This window comes from Anarhichas minor, unplaced genomic scaffold (genome assembly GCF_050575085.1).
Source record: "Anarhichas minor isolate MPS153535 unplaced genomic scaffold, ASM5057508v1 ptg000043l, whole genome shotgun sequence".
In the NCBI taxonomy this organism is placed as follows: domain Eukaryota; kingdom Metazoa; phylum Chordata; class Actinopteri; order Perciformes; family Anarhichadidae; genus Anarhichas; species Anarhichas minor.
This window is the reverse complement of record NW_027466489.1, coordinates 197,778-217,018: the sequence shown is the minus strand read 5'-3', so window position 1 is coordinate 217,018 and position 19,241 is coordinate 197,778. Positions and strand designations below refer to the sequence as shown.

The 19,241-nt window shown below is 39.1% G+C and overlaps 3 protein-coding genes across 3 annotated transcripts; 1 reads left to right on the top strand and 2 right to left on the bottom strand.

Annotated features, from left to right (window-relative positions):
- Window positions 1–3,859: 3,859 nt before the first annotated feature.
- LOC142970701 (neuritin-like) lies at window positions 3,860–6,007 on the bottom strand. Its single transcript, XM_076111105.1, has 3 exons — window positions 5,740–6,007; window positions 4,861–5,017; window positions 3,860–4,094 (listed from the first exon to the last, which is right to left on the bottom strand). Exons 1-3 carry the CDS (start codon window positions 5,783–5,785, stop codon window positions 3,860–3,862), a joined length of 438 nt encoding a protein of 145 aa, XP_075967220.1. The 5' UTR covers window positions 5,786–6,007.
- Window positions 6,008–6,572: 565 nt separating this feature from the next.
- On the bottom strand, window positions 6,573–11,607 carry LOC142970520 (translocon-associated protein subunit alpha-like). The gene is made up of 9 exons (XM_076110817.1): window positions 11,478–11,607; window positions 10,296–10,438; window positions 10,110–10,203; window positions 9,844–9,971; window positions 9,291–9,425; window positions 8,782–8,858; window positions 7,917–7,995; window positions 7,531–7,624; window positions 6,573–7,440 (listed from the first exon to the last, which is right to left on the bottom strand). The coding sequence occupies exons 1-9, from the start codon at window positions 11,545–11,547 to the stop codon at window positions 7,376–7,378; spliced, it is 885 nt and encodes a 294-aa protein (XP_075966932.1). The 5' UTR covers window positions 11,548–11,607; the 3' UTR covers window positions 6,573–7,375.
- Window positions 11,608–13,695: 2,088 nt separating this feature from the next.
- LOC142970720 (uncharacterized) lies at window positions 13,696–19,055 on the top strand. Its single transcript, XM_076111139.1, has 6 exons — window positions 13,696–13,795; window positions 16,835–16,951; window positions 17,044–17,077; window positions 17,208–17,266; window positions 17,347–17,426; window positions 17,623–19,055. Exons 1-6 carry the CDS (start codon window positions 13,696–13,698, stop codon window positions 17,869–17,871), a joined length of 639 nt encoding a protein of 212 aa, XP_075967254.1. The 3' UTR covers window positions 17,872–19,055.
- Window positions 19,056–19,241: the final 186 nt, after the last annotated feature.

Here is a 19,241-nt window from a genome sequence, read left to right as displayed (position 1 = left end):
CCGAGGTTGTGTGCTGTCCTATTTCTTTGCTGGGTGCGGTGATATCCTGGAGTCTTGTTGGCAACCACAGCTTTTCTTCAGTTTTCTTACAGATTAAACAAGATGCAAAGTGTTAATCAATAAGCTGTAGAAGTGCTGGGAGGTGTATTCTACTACATTCAGAGCCAGGCTACCTGTTTCCGACCCATTTCCAATCTCTATGGCTGCTGGCTGTAGCTTTATATTTGCACAAACATGAGAGCGGTATCAATCCTCTGAGCGTACATCCCAAAGTGTCGACCTATCCTCTGTTATGTTCAAACCATGACAACACTTTCTAAGCCAGTGTTCCGTACTGTTTTATGATATTTTTGCAGCCGCTGCTCAAAGTTTTCACATGCAACGCCAACTATTCCTTAACATAAACATTAGTTTTTATAATGTGTTTAAATACAAAGTACCTGACAGATGGACCTATTAATGTAATTACAATTTCTGACTTGTTTCTATTGCAGAAACATCACAGACAATTATCTTATCAATATTCCTCCTCTCTGAAGATTTAAATACAGGGTGTTGGCACCAACATCAAGGAATTATGTTGCAAGTAGTTTTGTGCATATGCTGTTTAATAAAACACTACCAGTTCATATGGATGCTTGTAAATCTCAGTCAGGAAACTGTAGGTGAAAAAAATAATTGGCCATTATGCTTCAGAGATCAAAGATAGGTCCTCTAATGAGGGGCACACCACAAGCGTGTCTTTAGATCTCTGAAAGTTTTCCACCCCGGGCCCAGATCCTTCAATTTCTGTCTCTTACTGTTTCTTCTGGAAGTGTCCAGGTGGAAAGAAGCAGATGGGAGAAGTACTAACGAGTAAAACTACTTGTTGCAATCCTCATTACCAACACTTTGCTTCAGGGAGGGCTAAAAACAGACACTCTGTAAGTGAGTCGTACAGCAGAAGTTACTGCATCGAGTCACTATTTTACCCTTTTGTGTTTCTAGATCTTTGTTATCCATTATTTTACTGAAGGTGCTGCACACACACACACACACACTGTGTTTTAAACATGGCGCTTTATTATTACAAACACATTACTTTGCCATATATTGCTTTATACAGTCTTGTAAATAGTGTGCTTTTCTATCAGTAAACTCAAAAAAACCATTGATATAGAACTTGCTTTTACATTCAGAGGTTCTTTCCGTGTTTAAACTGCCGTTAGGGTTCATTTCTTATGGTATAATGCTTATGATAACAATCATTTCCATGCTCTTTTCAACGGCATACAAAGGGATACGAGTCCTCTCTTTAAGAAGTGATCGTACGTATTGCTCATGCTTTGAGGACATCACAACTGTTTTTGTATTCTCACCACCAGACACACAATGGATGACATAATGCGAGCATGAAATAAATAGAAACAACTAGAACAAACATGCTAAGAGAGGTGGAGGTGGGTGGGTGATACTCTGAGGAGCTATAGGCTAACTTCATGCACAGATCAATACCACCATACATGTTGTCCAAGGTGAAATCAACATAATGTTCATTACTCTGAAGCACTGTCACTAAAATGATCATGCATTTGGGATTAAAGAGATAATTCCTTTGAGGACCATCAGAATTAAAGGAAATATGCAAATTGTGACACAGTTTTGGAAAAACAAACAAAACAAATCAATGCTTTCACTCATACATTTTCGGTTTACTCTGAATCTAGGTAAACACTGCAGTATCGGTACAGAAAACTCCAGATTCTTTGAAGAAAATGCAACCTGTATACTGATTCATAGTGATTAAACGACCATTATAATTAGTAATACCTCACATGGCTTATGGCTTATTGTGTATGTCCATGTTATCGTGTCAAACTGTAACACTTCTGTTGAGATTCACGGCAATCGTTTTGGCTGCTTTTGAAGCTTAAAATCAAGCCTGGATTTCTCAAAATGAGATTGAATAAAAGCATGAAACAGATAAATTGAACAGCACAGTTAATCTGTTTTGTTTGATATCATAATTATGCAATGCATTAATGGTTTAATCATAAATTGAAAATCCTATTGATACAAAAGCGATTATGGATTTGTTTTTACAAAAATAAGGTTTTGCTTTTGCATATCATTTGACTTTAGATCATCTATATTTTTTTTCTTTGAAAATCTCTGTAATATAATCCACCCCTGTGTGGTCTATCCGCTGTATGAGATACTGTGTTTATTCAGTACTTACAGGTCTTTAAAGTAAAGTTTTAGTAATATCGTGCTAATTACAAGTGAGCATTTTCACAAAAAATGGAGCAGGTATTAATGAAACAACACTAAACATTCACAATTAAGATTTCCTTTTTTACACAAACATCAACAGATCAGAAGTTTGATCGATCATAAGACTGAACCAAAGGGACGAGGCTCAGAGAGCAAAGAAGAGAAAGTGAACGTGTGAGGTCGTGTCAGGATGTCGGTTTTTGGTGTCTTTATAGCAGCCGTGCAACATCAACCACAATGGGCTGAAGTGTTGGAGGGGCAAAGTGTTATACAAGTGGCTTGATTGTCACTTACACAAACATTTACTACACCTGAAAACAGATTAAAGGGTCATTTCACCGATAATACATCTGAACGTTGTTTAGTTGCTTTAGTGTAATTAAGTCTGACAGATTCATGTCTGGTTCTGTATTTAGGTTTGGTCCTTTCACTGATCAATACGTTGGCAACATATTCAAATAGTTTCTTAATGACTGAGATAAAAGATTTGCCAAGATATTGTTGTTATTTTTGGTGAAGTGCTCCTTTAAATGTTTTCTTGCAATGTGACAGCTATTACATCACGATGGCTTGGCTGGATTTATACAAACTCACTGATTAAAATTGCTTAAATTTGCTTTCTTGTCGAGTATGTGACAATCGATACCACTCTCATGTCTGTACACTAAATGTTACACTAAAAGCTACAGCCAACAGCAAGTTGACTTGGTGTAGCTAAAGGACAAGGAAACAGGAGGAAAGGGATCCAAAGGTAACAAAATCCCGCCCTCCGGTCATGCCTAAAGCTCACTAATTAACATTTTATTTGTTTAATCCGTACAAAAGTGTAAAAAAAAGTACAAGTTGCGGTTGTACGAGGAGTGACGTGTCAAACCATTTCTCAGTCGGAAGCAGCCATAGCAGCCGCGTGCTAAGCTAACTGGCTACTGACTGTAGCTTTATATTTAGTGTACAGACATGACAGTGGTATAGATCTGCTCAGCCAACTCCCAAAATGTTGGAAATATTGCTTCAACTATCATAAACCCATACAATACAGGGAGTGGGCACACACTAACACCTTGTTGTCTTAGAATATAATGAAAACCAGAACAACTCCTCAAATACTGCTTTAAAAAAATTACCTCAGAGTTGATTCCGCAAAAACTGAACATGGTAATGTTCATAAATACAGTATGTATTGCATTAGATTGTAAAGGTGATCATGATATTGTGTCCACTCCTTGTATATCGGTAACCCAGAGCCACAGGTGTCTGGCTGTTTGTATCTGAAATCCCTTGAATACTTGGCTTGTTTGCTTTAGTCTGCCTGGACTGATTAGTTGGCTGAAATGTAGTTTTCTCAAATACAGTACTATTTCTAGACGTCAGGGAGGATCAAGCTGAAGTATTTGAGGAGATTTCAAACATTATTCATTACAGCAAATATTGATTGGCTAGCCACAGACCCGCGTGGCTCTGAGTCAAAATAATCCTCATTATTTAATCACTCATCCCTCTTAAATCCTTGGCTTTAAGTTTGAACTCAGGAGGACCGAACCCAGAGGAATTTGAGGCCCTCGTCATCACCCCTCTCATCTCCTGCACCCCCACCCCCGCCCCCGATTTATACGGGGAACCAGTTGGGCCCAGTCATGATCAGCACGCCTATCAGGGGCAGGGTAAGGGCAGCAAGAGGTGAACTTATGCTGGGCGAGGAGCTGGGGTTGCACAGTTCGAACAGACTACCCTGGAAGTGCATCTTCAGGGAGTCCTGCCTCAGAGTCTCCCAGATGGAGCTGACTTCCTCCTGACAGTCGGACAGCGCTGTGAGGGCACATGTGTGGAAGGCTTCCCAGTGGCTGTGACAAAACAAAACAAAAAGCATCATCAGATCAACGCTGCATCTGCCATTTCACGCAAGAATTCATCCTGGCTACAGCATGCAGACGTGTCATGGATTAAGATGCTTGCCAGTAATCTATCAGTCAGACGTGATGATGGTTATGGTGGCTTCAAGTAAGTCAAACTGAGCTTTAATTACCATGGCAACTGCATCAGAGAGTGAAACAATATCGCAGATGATATTGCAAGAGGGCCATTTTCAACAGAAGGCTTATGTGTAAATCTTTGTCTTAAGCATACTGTGCAGGGGTTGTAGGGTGCATGCCGTAACAATGACAAAAAAACGTCATCGGAATTTCATTACTGCTGCAGCAAAGTCATAAATTATTTAGTACAATGGCTCAGTGTCTCAGCACCATTCACTTCTCTATTCTCCCTCTGAGATCTTGACATCTGCTCTTTTTCTCTCCAGCATTTTATCAAGAGATGCACACGTCATACTGTACCTGTCTGTATTCATTCACTGAATCATGCACTATTTCATACTTTTTGAACTGAAATACAGTTGTCTGCACAGTGCTGTAGATAGTCGTCTTTTACTGAAGTTGTTTTTATTACAGTCCATCGCAGCTGCTTTGTCTTTCAGTTCTCGCTTTCTCTTTTTAAAAGCGACTTTATCTGTTTAGGTAAAAAACATACCGATTCCTTTTGGGGATGTCCCATGTGCACAAGTGAGTGCGGCATGCTGTTCACACACTCACTCAATCATAAAGTTATCATCACCTGCACACGGCTTCCACTCCCCTCTCGCTGGTCACGTTCTCCTGATAGTTGTCCATGCTATCTCCCAGCTCCAGGACACAATCAGAAAAGTCCTTATAAATGTTCTCACACTTCACATCTACATCGGAGTCTCCTGAATCCATCAGGGACAAGAATACTGCAAAACACACAGAAATGATGGTTTAGTTGAGTTTATAGGCACAAGCAAAATAAGTAATTTATTTCTAATTTGGTAATTTATTGTGTGTGGAACAGTCTGGTTTATCTTTCTCTACCATCTCCCCACATCGATTACTATGATCATGCAACTTTTTTTCCACAGAAACACAGTATTTCATTCAATTTATGTTTGATTTTGATTGGGTTTTTAACATTCCTTTTTGCAATCCTGTGTAATCTGAAATTTATTTTAGGCAAATGTCAGTGGGCTGTGAAGCAGATGCTACCACTGATAATAATCACGAACATTGCATCTCATACATTTCTTCCACAAAATGCTAAAACGTGTCGATAATGCACTATTGTGCAAGAGGACAATGCAAAATAAGCACAATTCAAGCAGTAAATATTAGTAAAAGTGGCGTTTAAAAAAAAAGAAATCAGTTTGGTGTTTTTTTATTTTTCGATCTTGCATGGCCAAAAGCAGACTATCACCTACAGACACCCAGTTTCTATTGTCGATGGGTGTAGGCTACTACAAGCCATGGTGCAGGTCTCATCCCCATCACGCAACACAGATGGAGATAAATAAAGATTGCAATCATGGCGTGACATTTCTGATGCAGGGAAACAAAAGGTGTAAGGCAGTTATCTGTGTCAAACAATCCAAAGTGGCTTGCAGTCTAAATACAACCGGAGGAGCAGCTTGTGATATCTTACCCAAGGCAAGAATCCCTGCGATCTTCGTCGACATGAAAAATCCCATATCATCCCATTTTAAGCCAAGCGGAGGGCGCGGGATGCTGCCGAGGCACTCGTGAATCGTGTAAGAAAAAAAAGCGGAGCTTAGTCACACGGAACCGATTAACTGCCCATTATTAATGTGTGTCGGCGTGTATCAGTGATTAAGCGGCGATAAACACTTAGTGGGTGTGTATACAGTCTTTCCCTGCTCCGGCCGACTGCTGACGTTACATGCCCCCCCGGCGCGCGCTGAGCTCATCTTCCCCCCTCAGCACCGGACAGCTCTCACCTCCCCGAGGAAGAACCACCGAACAACACTCCTGTAGCACAGGGAGGACTCTCAGGATGCCCCTGCTGGTTATCTGACATATCTCGCATTTTATAGATAATATCTGATGTTATCTCAATGTCGAAGCTCCTCTTTGTTATTATAGTAGGCTACACATAGCTGTCTTATAGTACAAGTGTATTATAGTCCATGTGTTTCAAGTTTAAATCGGATGCAGTCCTGTCCACTCCACAATGCAAAGGTCGGGTGCATTTTAAAAGTTGCATTATTTTCTATTATTTATTGTTTCGGATGTTTGTTTGTTTTTGACCCAAACATTTATTTGATTATGAAAATAATCGTTCGTTGCAACCCTACATGTCATTTCCTTTCAAAATTCCTAAAGTGGCACCATCCACAATTTACTGAAACTGCGTGCTGTTGATTGCACGAACCACAAACTGTCAGAGAATGCAGAAGACAACAGTATAATAATTAGGAAATAGAGTTTTTAAGTAAGCAACTAATGGGACAAAATACACTTTGTTCACCCTTTTATTGTCTTTGAAAACATATTTTTCTCCCAAAAGAAATTGCTTGCAATTCGACGGCACTTAGTAAAGAGTTTGCAATGCTCAACCAAGGAGAAGTTACATTACAACACGGTGAAAAACAACAGGTAACCTAACCTGCAGAAACCTCAAGAGAACACGGTTTAGTATACGTTGTAATTGCAGCTGCCATTGCTCCACTGAAAAACATTTACTTTTAGAAACCTCCTGCTGTATGTGACTGGATGGTAAAAGCAGAGGGGTATCAGTGGGAAACCTTTTAATCTACTTTTTTCTTAACATTAAATCTTTGCAGGGCACCGCAAATACAGCACAGAAAGGCACAATGGTGTTTACATGATAGAGAAGTCATGAAATTATGACTTGACAGCATTCATAAAGCCAGCAGGTTGATTTATTCTGCTTTCTTTTCGGGGCAGTTTGTACCACAATCGTTTTTTTTTTTCCCCACAAAAACTTTAATGACTTATTGGTTTATCTTTTATCACCTTTCACACACGTACTGATAAAAAAACATCCCTTTCAAAGTGGACTGTAGTTCGGTCCTGTTAGTGTCTAAATGGCCTTGCTCTGATCAGAGCAGTAGAGTCCAGGATGCTCTCTGGTCGTCGTTCCGGCAGGATGAGATCCACACAAACATCTGGAACACGCTGCTCGGGTTGGAAATGTTGATCCATTGTAAATGGGAATCGGGTTACAACGGCGAGGAAATGAGCTTTGAAAGCCTGATGGACAGTATGATGATGATGATGATGGATGGGAACGGAGAGTTTTATTGATCGGCTCCAGCTGCCCTATTGGTTCTTTTCCGTGGAGATGCTTTAGGGGAAGCCTTGTCTGTAAGACAGGATGCAAAGATCAGATTTGTGTAACACTAATGTGAGCGAACAAATCACTTGAAACAGTTGGGGATAAAACTGAACATACTCATGACATTGAGAGTCTCCTGAGGAATCCAGCTGATGTCCACATCGTTCATCCCACCAGTGCCCTTCTCTATTTTCACAGAGATTCTCTTTTTCTGCAAAAGACAAGTTGAAAGACAACACGTTTAATTAAAAAAAAAAAAAAACACACATTTTATCCAAGAGCCTGCTTCAATATCAACGTCTCCCTGTCGAAGGAAAAACAAAATCACTTGTTAATGTGCACTCTAATCCATTTGCTGCCATTGACTTTATCCACGGGAAACGTTCTATTACATTTGCAGTGGTAAAACGGAGGAAATGACTCATCCCATCTACATCACGTAGACCAAACATACATATCTTAACATGAAGAATAAAAGCAGCCGATAGAAGACAAACACATACCGTCCTCGTCTCCAGCACCTGGTACATCCCAAAGACCACCAGGGCTCCCAGTCCAACCAGGAAGATGTACAAGGACATTCTGCAGAAAGAAAACAGAATCAGAATGAAAGCAATGAATGAAAGAGTTCCTCGGCTACATGGTGTTTTTGCATACCCTATACTCTGTAAGTGATGCATGGCTACTGACTGAAATATAGTTTACTTTACTTACATACCCATATATTGGCGATGCAATATATTTAAATATCTGTAGCAACCAAGCAAGTTGAAGATGGATGTATGAAAACATTTCTATCACCTTTCCTAAATATTCTGCGGTCGACTTATTGAATACTGTATGGATATTATATAGAAGCACAAACAAGCCATCAGAAAATAGCAATATTCAAGCAAACAGCTCCCTTTGTCAGCAACTGAGTCTAACAAAATCGGCCCCTTTGTGCCCTGAAATGACCGGTATCTGAAACATTTGTGGTTTTGAGATTTTAGGATGCAAAACACTTTGCTTTGCTTGAATAATTTGCTGGTGACAGTTTCTGCCTCTTGCACCAGCAGCACAATTTTGACAACTAATCTCTTTGTGCCAATTTCACACCTCCTTTTTACAGGTTCGTGCATGTGCTGCAATAGTCTGGGAACGCTGGTATTGTGAAGCCTTAGATAACTGCATCTAAGGGACATTTCAAACAAGTGATAGGTGGGCAAAAATAACTAGATTTAAACATCAGTTACATCAAACTGAGATGCAGAAATTGGTTTAATATGTCAACCTACTGATTCAGTCATTCTGGTGCTACTTTATAGCGTGCCGTCTTCATTACATACAACCTTTACATACAAGTATGCACGCGATAGAAAGCCTTACGTTTCTCCGTCCAGTCCCTCGTCTAGCTCGACGATGTTGACAGTCTGGTTGTAGATGGCAGTCTGAAACATGTTGCCCTGGAGAAAAATAAATAAAACTAGTAAGCGTAAACTCCAAGTGAACTTTCAAGAACTTTCTTTTTTAGAGCTGCATTTAAAATAAAATAAAATCAAAATGTCAATATGACTCAGCATCTGTCACATCATTGGTTGATAGCATGGAAACAAGAGTCAAAGCTCAGCAGGCAGAAAGTAATGACAGTAAGGAGCCACCAGTCACCCCAACTATACAAAGACAATATAGCTGTTTTATGAATATGAAAAGACAAACTGCTTTGCTGACAATGACTTATTCAGGTATTAGTTTTCATGAATCATCAAATTTGAGGCGGGATGCGATAAACCTTCCTGCGTCTGACATCATCGCACCACATCTCAACCTGAACAGACCTCAAGCACCACCACCACAAATCTATTTCTGTATAAATAAATAATGAAAAACCTTTTTACCTCAGTGTCAAGATAATTGAGGAGGATAACAAGACCAAATGGGCGACCTGCCATGGGCTGAGCTGGGATGAAGGAGTACTCGAAGGAGGCCTGAGACTGGGGCTGCACCACGGTGCTCAGAGGCAACGCTGTGAACTACACAAAACACACATTATTAATAGACCGACTTTGTTGCAATACAAACACATCAGATACACAAGTAAAAATTCAATGGTTTACATTTTGTCTTATCTTCTACGTCAAGTAAAAAAAAAATGCTAGAAATCAATGTATTGGCATCAAAATAAAAAGAGCATGTGTGCAAGTGTAAGGGTTTTATTTACCACATGCATTATGTTATTAACCTCTATATTGTTCAGAATCATATTTTAACTCATATAATCACACCCCAAAAACCTTGAGACACGTATTGAGGACTTTTTGAACATCTCATAATGAAAACAAATCGGCAAATGATCATCTTCTTGTATCAGATTTCACATGAAGTAAAAAAAGTTGTAGCACATGTCTGCCTGTGTTTTTTATTTAATTTCTTATTTTAGATCAGACTCACGTTCTGGATGTAGAACTGGAAGTCTTGTGGGTAACGGAAGGAGGCCTCCAACGACTGAACGGTGAAATCCTGACTTCCCTTGTTGGTGAAACCCACCAGGAACCTCACAATTTCATTGGCAGTAAACTCTAAATGAATTATAAATACAAATAAATATAATGTAAAAGGCATAAATAGTTATAAGATGAAGAGTCAGATAATTGCCGTATACGTCTGTCAAGTCTAGGATGATGTATTCACTTAGTGTAAATGCTGTAAAAGCTCACCTTCTCCTGTCACGAAGATGATGGTTGTGTCGGCATCAGGGTGAGCCGATGTCAGTTTATCAGCTGCTTCATCAGACTCTTCTTCGTCTCCTTCCTGAGGAGGAACATCGCATGACATCATCTCTTGATCAGCCAGCATGTAAATCTATGGTGGGCTATACTGCTGCATGATGAAAACATACATACCGCAGGTTGCATCTGATCTTCTTCAACAAGCACCTCTTCTTCTTCTTCTTCTTCTTCTTCTTCTTCCTCCTCCTCCTCATCTACTGCAGCTTCTGGGTCCTCAGCAATGTCCTCAGCAGAGTCTGAGTCTGCGGAGACGTGGCCTGCAGAACACACCAACGATATATAAGAGTTGTGGTTTAACCGTCACAGGAAATAATGTTGATCCATATTATATTGTCCAGGAGCAGTGTCCCATCTCAATACTGATGAATTGTGTTTTTCTGGTGTTTTAAAACCGTTTTGGTAGTTTTATTTTCTCAGTAATCTTTTGACAGTTTTTAGTGGGCGACATGGATAATGAACACATATCCACATTTACTGATAGGTTTTCTTTCATATCACTTTTTTTTGTTTGAATACATCAGCCAGCCCTATTTCTTTGTGGAGAAACAAAAGCGTGGCTGTGAAAAAAAAAAAAATGTGTGAAAACATTATGAACTACGACACACCACCAGTAAGGCCATTCTGCAAACCAATCAATACGCACTACGTTTTAAAGCGATGCCTTAGCTGCATGGATTGATCTGCTAGTTCACAGTCATTCGAATGCAATGCAAAATGAATGGCTGGGTCTACTCTCTAACTGTTGATACATTGTGATTAGTGTCTACAGACAAACCACTTTGTTGCCAGTTTCAAATAAACAGCAGGACAATAAAAGTCACCATTTAAACGTAAGTCAGCGGGAGAAGAAAGCTGAGAGACACCAACAAACATATGGTGAGTTACCATCTTATCTATGGTGACGTGTCCCAGCAGGAGCGAGCCGTTAACTGTTGCTGCATCCACAAAGACTTCTACACTCGTTTTTCTTAAAATCACCTCTAAAGCTCACAAAGTGAAACTTCGCTTTTCACGGCAGACATTGTTTTTTTTTTTACGCTGCCACCGCAGCAGCTGTTTGGAGACGATCGTTTTCAGAGTAAAAGAGACGAGATACAACTTTATTACAATGGATTTAAACTTGCGGATACAACTGTCTGTACATTGAGGTTAGTGAAGCGGCGGCGGAGACTCAAAGCTGCTCGTGAACAGCTACGTGACTGTGCCACGTCAATGTATGTGTGAGGCTGTCTAAAAAAACTTTTAAACTGAGGACACGAGACGAACCGTCGGCTTCAAACGAACAATACGACTTACCGAAGGATATCAATCCACAGGGGAAGGCCAGGAGAAGCAGCAGCAGCAGTTTGGATCCGAAATTGACCATTTTGTCAGAGATAGAGGCTGAAGTTAGTAACACATCAGCGTTCAGGAGAGGAGAGGAGAGCAGGAGGCGGGATAAAGAGGCCGTAGACCCGCCTTCTAGGTCGGTGTGAGGTCTGGGAGCGACGACTGGTTCGTTTTGTTTTTTACAGTAGCTCCAGCGGGTTGTGTTTTACTTCCGTTTTACTCATGGAGACAGTGTCTAACATGGGACAACTCTCTCATATTGTGGCTTTCAAACAATATTGTGCAAACTTAAAAAGAGACATCCTGCTGTTTGTCCTTCAAGTAACTCGTTCATAGGCTTTAATTCTTACCAAATCACAGGGGCGTTTCTAGGATACAAAGAAAGGGGGGGCTTAGCCCCAAGGGGAGTGGCATGCACAGCAATTGTTTTTGGGGCCCATTTGGGGCCGTGTAATATCCATTGTTTCAGACAGTTCATAGATTGGTTCAATCAGAAAGAGTGTGATTTTGCTCTGTAGTTTTGCTTGCATTCAGTATATGATAACACAAGAGACAGAATTTCAGGGTCATAGTGAAATTTGACAACACAAATATGAACTTTTCTCAAATAAAGAGAGAAATAATTTTCCTGCTTGTAAAGGAAAGACGGATAAACTAGCTTTGATATCCGCGTCACTCCCAAATCCTAATTCTTAAAGGGACCGCACACAATGGATGGAGAATGGACCTGACAGTGTCAACTTTACATCGTTAAGTATGATGATAGGCTATTGGATTGTAATTTGAAGGGGGAGAAAACATACAAACCAGAACGCACGCACATATGTAGCATGTTAGAGTTATAAATAACTTGTCCATGTGAGAAACAATAGTTTAATTTTTTATTTTTTTTTTAAATCCAATAATGCCAAATTATTTGGGGGGGCTGAAGAAAATAGGCCTAACGACGCCCCTGCCAAATCATGATGATAGTTGACTTTTGCACATTTTGATTTCTTGTACAGATGGATTCTGCACTTGTCAGCACAATATATTCAAATTAATTTCAACAGTTTTAGAAAGGGGTAAGCTTGTAGTGCAGCATTATATTCTCTTAATGAAAAAGAAACTGCCCTTTTATATAGCAAAATGGGTTTTTGTTGTCTTTATTTTGCACATTTCTTTGTGTCACTTTATGTCCTGTGGTGTTTATGTGATAAATATAAATCCTTGAGTACTTCCATTATACTTCTACTTAACGTATTTCATCCAAACAATGTAAGTATTTGAAAAAAAGATGAATTGTTCTAGAATAAAGTTCCCATGAGTATGTTAGGTCTCTTCAATAGACACAGAAATGCAGTGCTTTGTACATGTTAGTGCATCAGTAATATAATGCAATACAATTACATACTCCGGGTTTACTCTGCTTTTTACTACTTTTACTGCACTTTAAATGCATTTTGCTGATAATACTTCCATACTTTTACTTAACATTTTGATTGCTATAACATTTATGTACAAATATGAACAATATGTACAGTTAAAAAAAATAGACCATGAGCCTCAGTAATTGTCAGATCACTATGGCATTAGGCATTCCTGGATAGGCTACAATAAACCACTTTTCCAGTCTGCTTCAGAACTAATGTTTAGTCTCTGAGTTTGTGTGAACTTCGTATCAGGGTTCAAAGAGTGTCTGGAACCACGAGGAGAACAATTTATATAGTGTAAGGTGTGGAACAACCCAAAGACCTCAAGATGTCACTGTAGCACAGTCACACCAATAGCATACTGAAATCTAAAGAGAAAATGTGCTCGGTTAAGAAAAACAAAGTGAAGTCTTTCAGGAGGATGAATCCTCCATTGAGACGTACATATTGTATTTCTCTAACTATTCCTTTGATTTCACACAGTGCCATAAACCCATTTAATGGGCAGAGATTAGCGATCGTGGAGTCACAACACAGAACACATCACGTCACCAGAACCTCTGTTGAACCCTTCATGTCCAACATATAATAATTACACTCTTGTGTGTCCACTGCTTCCTTTGAAAAATCCTTAAAAACTCACACATACCCTCCTTCTGCACATCCATCTCTTAAAATAACTGCGTGTATCATATTGTGAAGATGGACATGGCTTGACCTAAAGTTGCCCACACACCTTGCAGGAAACCAGTCATCCAGTGTTGGTGGGTGGGATGAGTAAAAACAGACCTGGGGACCAGCTGGAGGATGTGTCAGGTCTGCGTCACCGCTTCACTGAATTGACATTCAAATCAAATGTGGAAAAGTGTTCATGTAAGAAAAATGTTATAATTAAGAAACTTTATGTGATTTAAACAGCGAAGGCTTTGCTGTTTTCATTCATTATTCAAACTACAACATTTCAATCTTCAAAGACGAGCAGTCTTTATTGGTGTAAATCAGCGGTGGCTTGTGTGTTTGTGGCTACGCCCTTTGTGACCTTTCACCCCGTCGTCTCTCTGATCATTCTCTGCCGTGTGTGCATCTCAAGTCACCTTGCAGTGGTCATCAGGTGACGGTGAAGTCTAGAGAATAGAACATTTTGGTTTATCCTCAATCAGGCGTACAGAGAGCTGCTTAACCAGGTTTAACTGTGGTCCACGTCCCAATATGATCAGAACTAGGACGAGACTTAAAACCAGGACACTAGTTTGCACGTAAACACAGCCATTAATGGATCTATAATCTTGGCGATCTCCTATAAGATCTCAGTTGTTTTCACTAATTTAAAGTGTGTTTGGCCGGCTGCAACCAGGTTTAGCAGGTCCAGCTACAGAGAGAGGTTTACTTCCGTTTTACGATGCTGATAATGGAGTTTTTCTTCACACTTAGTCTTAGTCATTGTCACTGGTGTATTTTTGTCCAAGCAACTCACAGGTGACTTGACAGCTTTATAACAAGATATGCGATAACAGCACTAAGCTGATGACTCAATGCACCATTTTATTTAAATCTATCCTGTTTCCTTGAATGTTGAGGGGGAAATTTGTCCTCTGATAAGATATTTAAACATGACAGAATGATACATAGAATGCATAGACAAGCCAATGAAAGTGACAATTTACTTTCTCAAAGATACCAAAAGGAATTTTCAGAGTAATTTATGTGAAAATTGGTTGTTTTACCTATAATATTCCCTAATATTGTCAAAAGAGGTTCACTGCCTCACTTCGTGTTGCTTTGATGTTATTTTCAGTCTACATAAAGTTTGTGGTTTTCTGCAAAAGCACACATCCTGCTACGTGTTAACAGTTCTTTGAAAAAACAGTTTCTTCTCTCGAGTATGCATCACACCGTGTGACGATAAACATGCAACAGATGCCGTCGTCTTGTTTGTCACATTTGCAGTATAGTAAGAGAGACACAGAGAGACAGACAGACAGAGAGACAGAGAGACAGAGACAGAGGGAATTGTCCTTGATTAAAGCTTCATTACCATGGACAGCAGTTGCAATGGGACACAAGGTGGTAAGTCTTGATTAAAGATTTAGAAAATGTCATCCAGTGTGAGATGTTACCATGATCATTCTTGATGTAAGGGTTGATGTGTGATTGAAAGGTCATCAATGGCATATGCCGCATTCAGCCACATTAAGTACAGCTTAGAAAACATTGATTCTACCGCGACTAGTTAGGTAACATGGTAACATTTGCTAGTGTAGAAACTAGAGAGGTCTCACTCCGTTTATTTTTGAAGAGCTGAGTCTTTTCCCAGGAAATGATAAGTACGTTTTCCTGATTTTTTACTTTAGACTTTTACCTGTCACAGAGTATTTTTACAATGTTGTATTGGCACTTTCAATTTCTATTCAGTTAAATTCTATTATACATTATGGAATTTTAATTTCTGTTTTGAACATTTTGTTTTTGCATTTAATTGGTTCACAATTTAATTAATTAAGTAATTCCTGATCATTTTACCTAGTTGCTAATGTATGATTAAATATGAATTATTTTAATAATAAATAACAATTCAATACATTTATGTATCTATTAATTTGTTAGATTTTGTGTGTAATGGTGTTTGAACAGTTTGAGAGTGCAGTGAGACATAGCCTGAAACAATAAAAGTGACAGGGACAAAAATGAGATTTTAAAAAGCATTTTACATTAATGTTGTGGTGAAGATGAAGAAACGGAGATTGAATACTTTCTCACTTTATGAGACAGGCTCAGTGAAACTCAGAGTACTGCAGTGAGTTGCACTGAAACAAGGCTTTGCAAATGTTTTTGGAGATAGGAAATGCATCCAACATTGTTTGCTGAGCATGTATTCTTGCAACACAAACCTGCTGCACTGTGCAATCACACATTGCACACATTCACGTGTGCAATAACGTCTCAGTTAAAACCTCATCTTCTGCTGCAGACGACTGAGCAGATCCACTGAGCAGCTCCACTGAGCAGATCCACTGACATTCTGTAGGTGTAAATCTGCTTTCATGATTTGTTTTATTGCCTTGTTTTCCAAGCAGGGAATGAAACAGTCTGCTGACACGTATTCCTTTAAATGTTGCGCATTAAGTTATATTTTTGTCTAACCTTGTTTTAGCTAGCATTGCAGTCCATGTGACAAACCCAACCAAAACATGGCCCAGGTTTGACAAACACAAATCAGAGTATTACAACTTACCTGCCCTTATAATGAGGATGGGTATTGGTTCAGACATGGATTGTGCTGGAAAATAGGTGAACAAAAAACTAAATGACATTTTTCCAAAAAAAACTGATACCATATACCATACAAACTGTGACAGTGGACACAAATCAATTTCAGTGTTCTTAAATTTACAGTGTTGTCTAAATGTTTTTTCCTTTTAAAAATCTGTTAAGCTTTTTCAATGACTTATGTGTACTATTATTGTACTATTATTGTGCTATTTTGGCTGTCTCTCTGTGTGTGAAATGTGCTCCATAAATAAACTTGACATTTCCCGTAGTTTCTAAAATATATTTTGAGTTGGCAGATACTGTGGTTCAGTGGTTAGCACTGTCACCTCACTGTGCAGGTGGTTTTTGTCTCTGTGTGTGCAAAGGTTTTCTCAAAACTCATATACATGTGGTTGGGTGTGACATATAAACTTAAAGCCTCCAGACACTAAGAATGGACTTCTCCTGTTTTGCATTTAAACTTCTTGAAATGAGAATATTTGCATTCATAGGTTCTGGATTTTTCAATGCAGGACGTGTCAATAAGATCTTATGAATTTTTATAGCTTACCTTTCTTGTGGAAAAAACATATTCAACACATATTATATTGAAAGAGTATTCAATTATCATAAATGATCCTTATTTTTTCTTTGTCTCTCCAGGTTGGAGTCTTTCGTGTGTTCCATTGAATCTACAGGTGATATTCGGCATCATCACCATAGTGCTGGTCCTCTCACTGTGTTGGAATATTTTTTGCTGCGTATCAAAATGTTCCTCAGGTAAATAAGTTATTTGCTTTTGAAAAATCCAGTGAACACAAATTCACATTCTGTATCTGATGCTGAGAGTATTTTTCTTTATACTGCGACAGGAAAAGGGCTATGTAAACCAAGGACAAGACAAAGGTATGTATCATATATTCACTGTTCAAAAGAAAAGGCAGCTTTATCTCCTCTTTAACGGTCTGCTTTTTCAGAAGTCATTACCAAACTGAAAAAAATAAAACACATATCCTCTTTGTATGTCCAATTTAAGACGGAGCCCAAGGCAGATGGAAGATAATCCTATTTATGGAAACATAGGCTTGCAGTCAAGTAAGTGCATTGTACATGTGTGTCTCTTTCAATGCCTTCATCTGTGTCTGTTTACAATGTGATAAACCTGTTTTCCACAGGCACGGCTTTGTTCATAGAAGTTGAGCCTCAACACTCTTCATCTTTGAGGGATCAACATAGAGTCAATCCGGAGTCACAGGTAGAGTCTTTAAACTCCTTTTCAAAGATTGAGGTCTCATCTGTTGAACATGTGGTTCAGAGGGCCTTTGTAAGGAAAGGAGAGGATTGTGTTGGATCATATTTGACAACTTTGCTATAATTCTCTTTAAACCTGTCCTGTACATATAATGTTGTGTGAAGACATTGCATTATTGTTTTTTTGTTCCTCTCTCCAGTCCAAAACTCAGGACTGCTATGCCAACCTGAACCTGAAGGCTCCCAGGCCGCAGTCTGGCCGTGTCTCTCCACAGATACAGTACTCAGACGTAGTTCATTTAGAGGAGGCGCCGGAGTCAGAGAAGGAGGATGAAGGCAACGCTGATGGCGTCTCCACCATGTCTGATCTGTATGCTTCTGTGCAAAATCAGCGCACCAAAACCATCAACACTGCAGACAGCGGAGAGGGCTACGCCAACCATCTCTGAGATGCCTTACATGGCCTTTGTGCATCTTGACCTGCCGCCACAGGATGGCATTTGTTGTTTGTCATCAAAAATGTCAACCCCTCTGTGTAGCTAAGTAATGCATGTCATACCACTCATGCACACTAACTGAATTGTATTAGTTGTATGAGAGAATGTTCATAATTTCTTTTTGACTTGCCTTGTTTGGTGTTTCTGCAAAGCATTTGATTAATTATTTAAAATATATCTTTGACTGTTGTTTCTCTGCTAAATCACACTGGGATGTATTAATTGTGTGTCTTTACTGAAATTATACCCATTGATTATTTAAGATCCCCTCCTGATGTGTTTGAAGACAAATACTCTGCTTTGAACAATAATTTGTTTCTGATGTGTTCCACCAAAAAGTTTGTTTGCTTTTTCCAGGTTTTCTCATCACATTTGGCTTCAACGCTTGTGACAATATCCTGTTGGTGTGTTTTGAGTAGAAAGGGACTTCAAATTACATTCCCACTAATCAATATCTGACTTGTCATAAAAAGCAATTCATATTGTAAATGCCAGCTCATGTAATCTTTCCTGGGGTTGAATTAATGTCACTTACTTGGTTAATGTTTCAACCTGTCATATCTGACCTGATAAAAAGGGTTACTGCAATAATAAGCAACTCTAACAGATTGTAAAAAGTCAACTTTGTTTAAAGTAGGCCTTGTTTTAGTGTGTCAGTGGTGAGTTATGTAGAATTGTGACAAAAACAAAACACAGGTATGTTAGCTGGGTGACCGTGGCTCACTGGGTTAAGAGGGTTGTCTGGTAACAGCAGGGTCAATGGTTCGAGTGTCCCTGAGCAAGATCATTGGCAGCCCACTGCTCCCTATATACAGGGATGGGTCAAATGCAGAGGTCAAATTTATTGTATATGACAATAAAAATGGTTTCTTTTCTTTAGCTTACAGAGCGGAAGACCATGTGTCCGTTTTACACTTTCACCTTGAACTTTGCAAAATAAGATGTTGAATGTTAAGAAATAGAGCAATGCAGATAATGAGGTGGGTAAATTGACACCATCAAACTGAACTGAAATCTTTGTTTTCAACCACACAGTACAGAGGCTACTGTGATGGTCCATCATTTTCACTTAGAGGTCAAATTTCAAGTCATGGTCGCAGTGGTGTGATGTTCTTAATAAAGCTGATGAAACTAAATCAGAATGTTGAATGCATTTTTCTTTATGCTTTATCCTTTTCCATGAAGAAGATGATCAAAGTGTTTGTCAGCAATCTGCGAGTGTTATAAACCTCATATCAAATGCAATATACATGGATCCTGAGTAGAACTTTTCCCGTTGTCCATGATTAGATAAGGCCCATTGTTGACCTTAATATTTAATA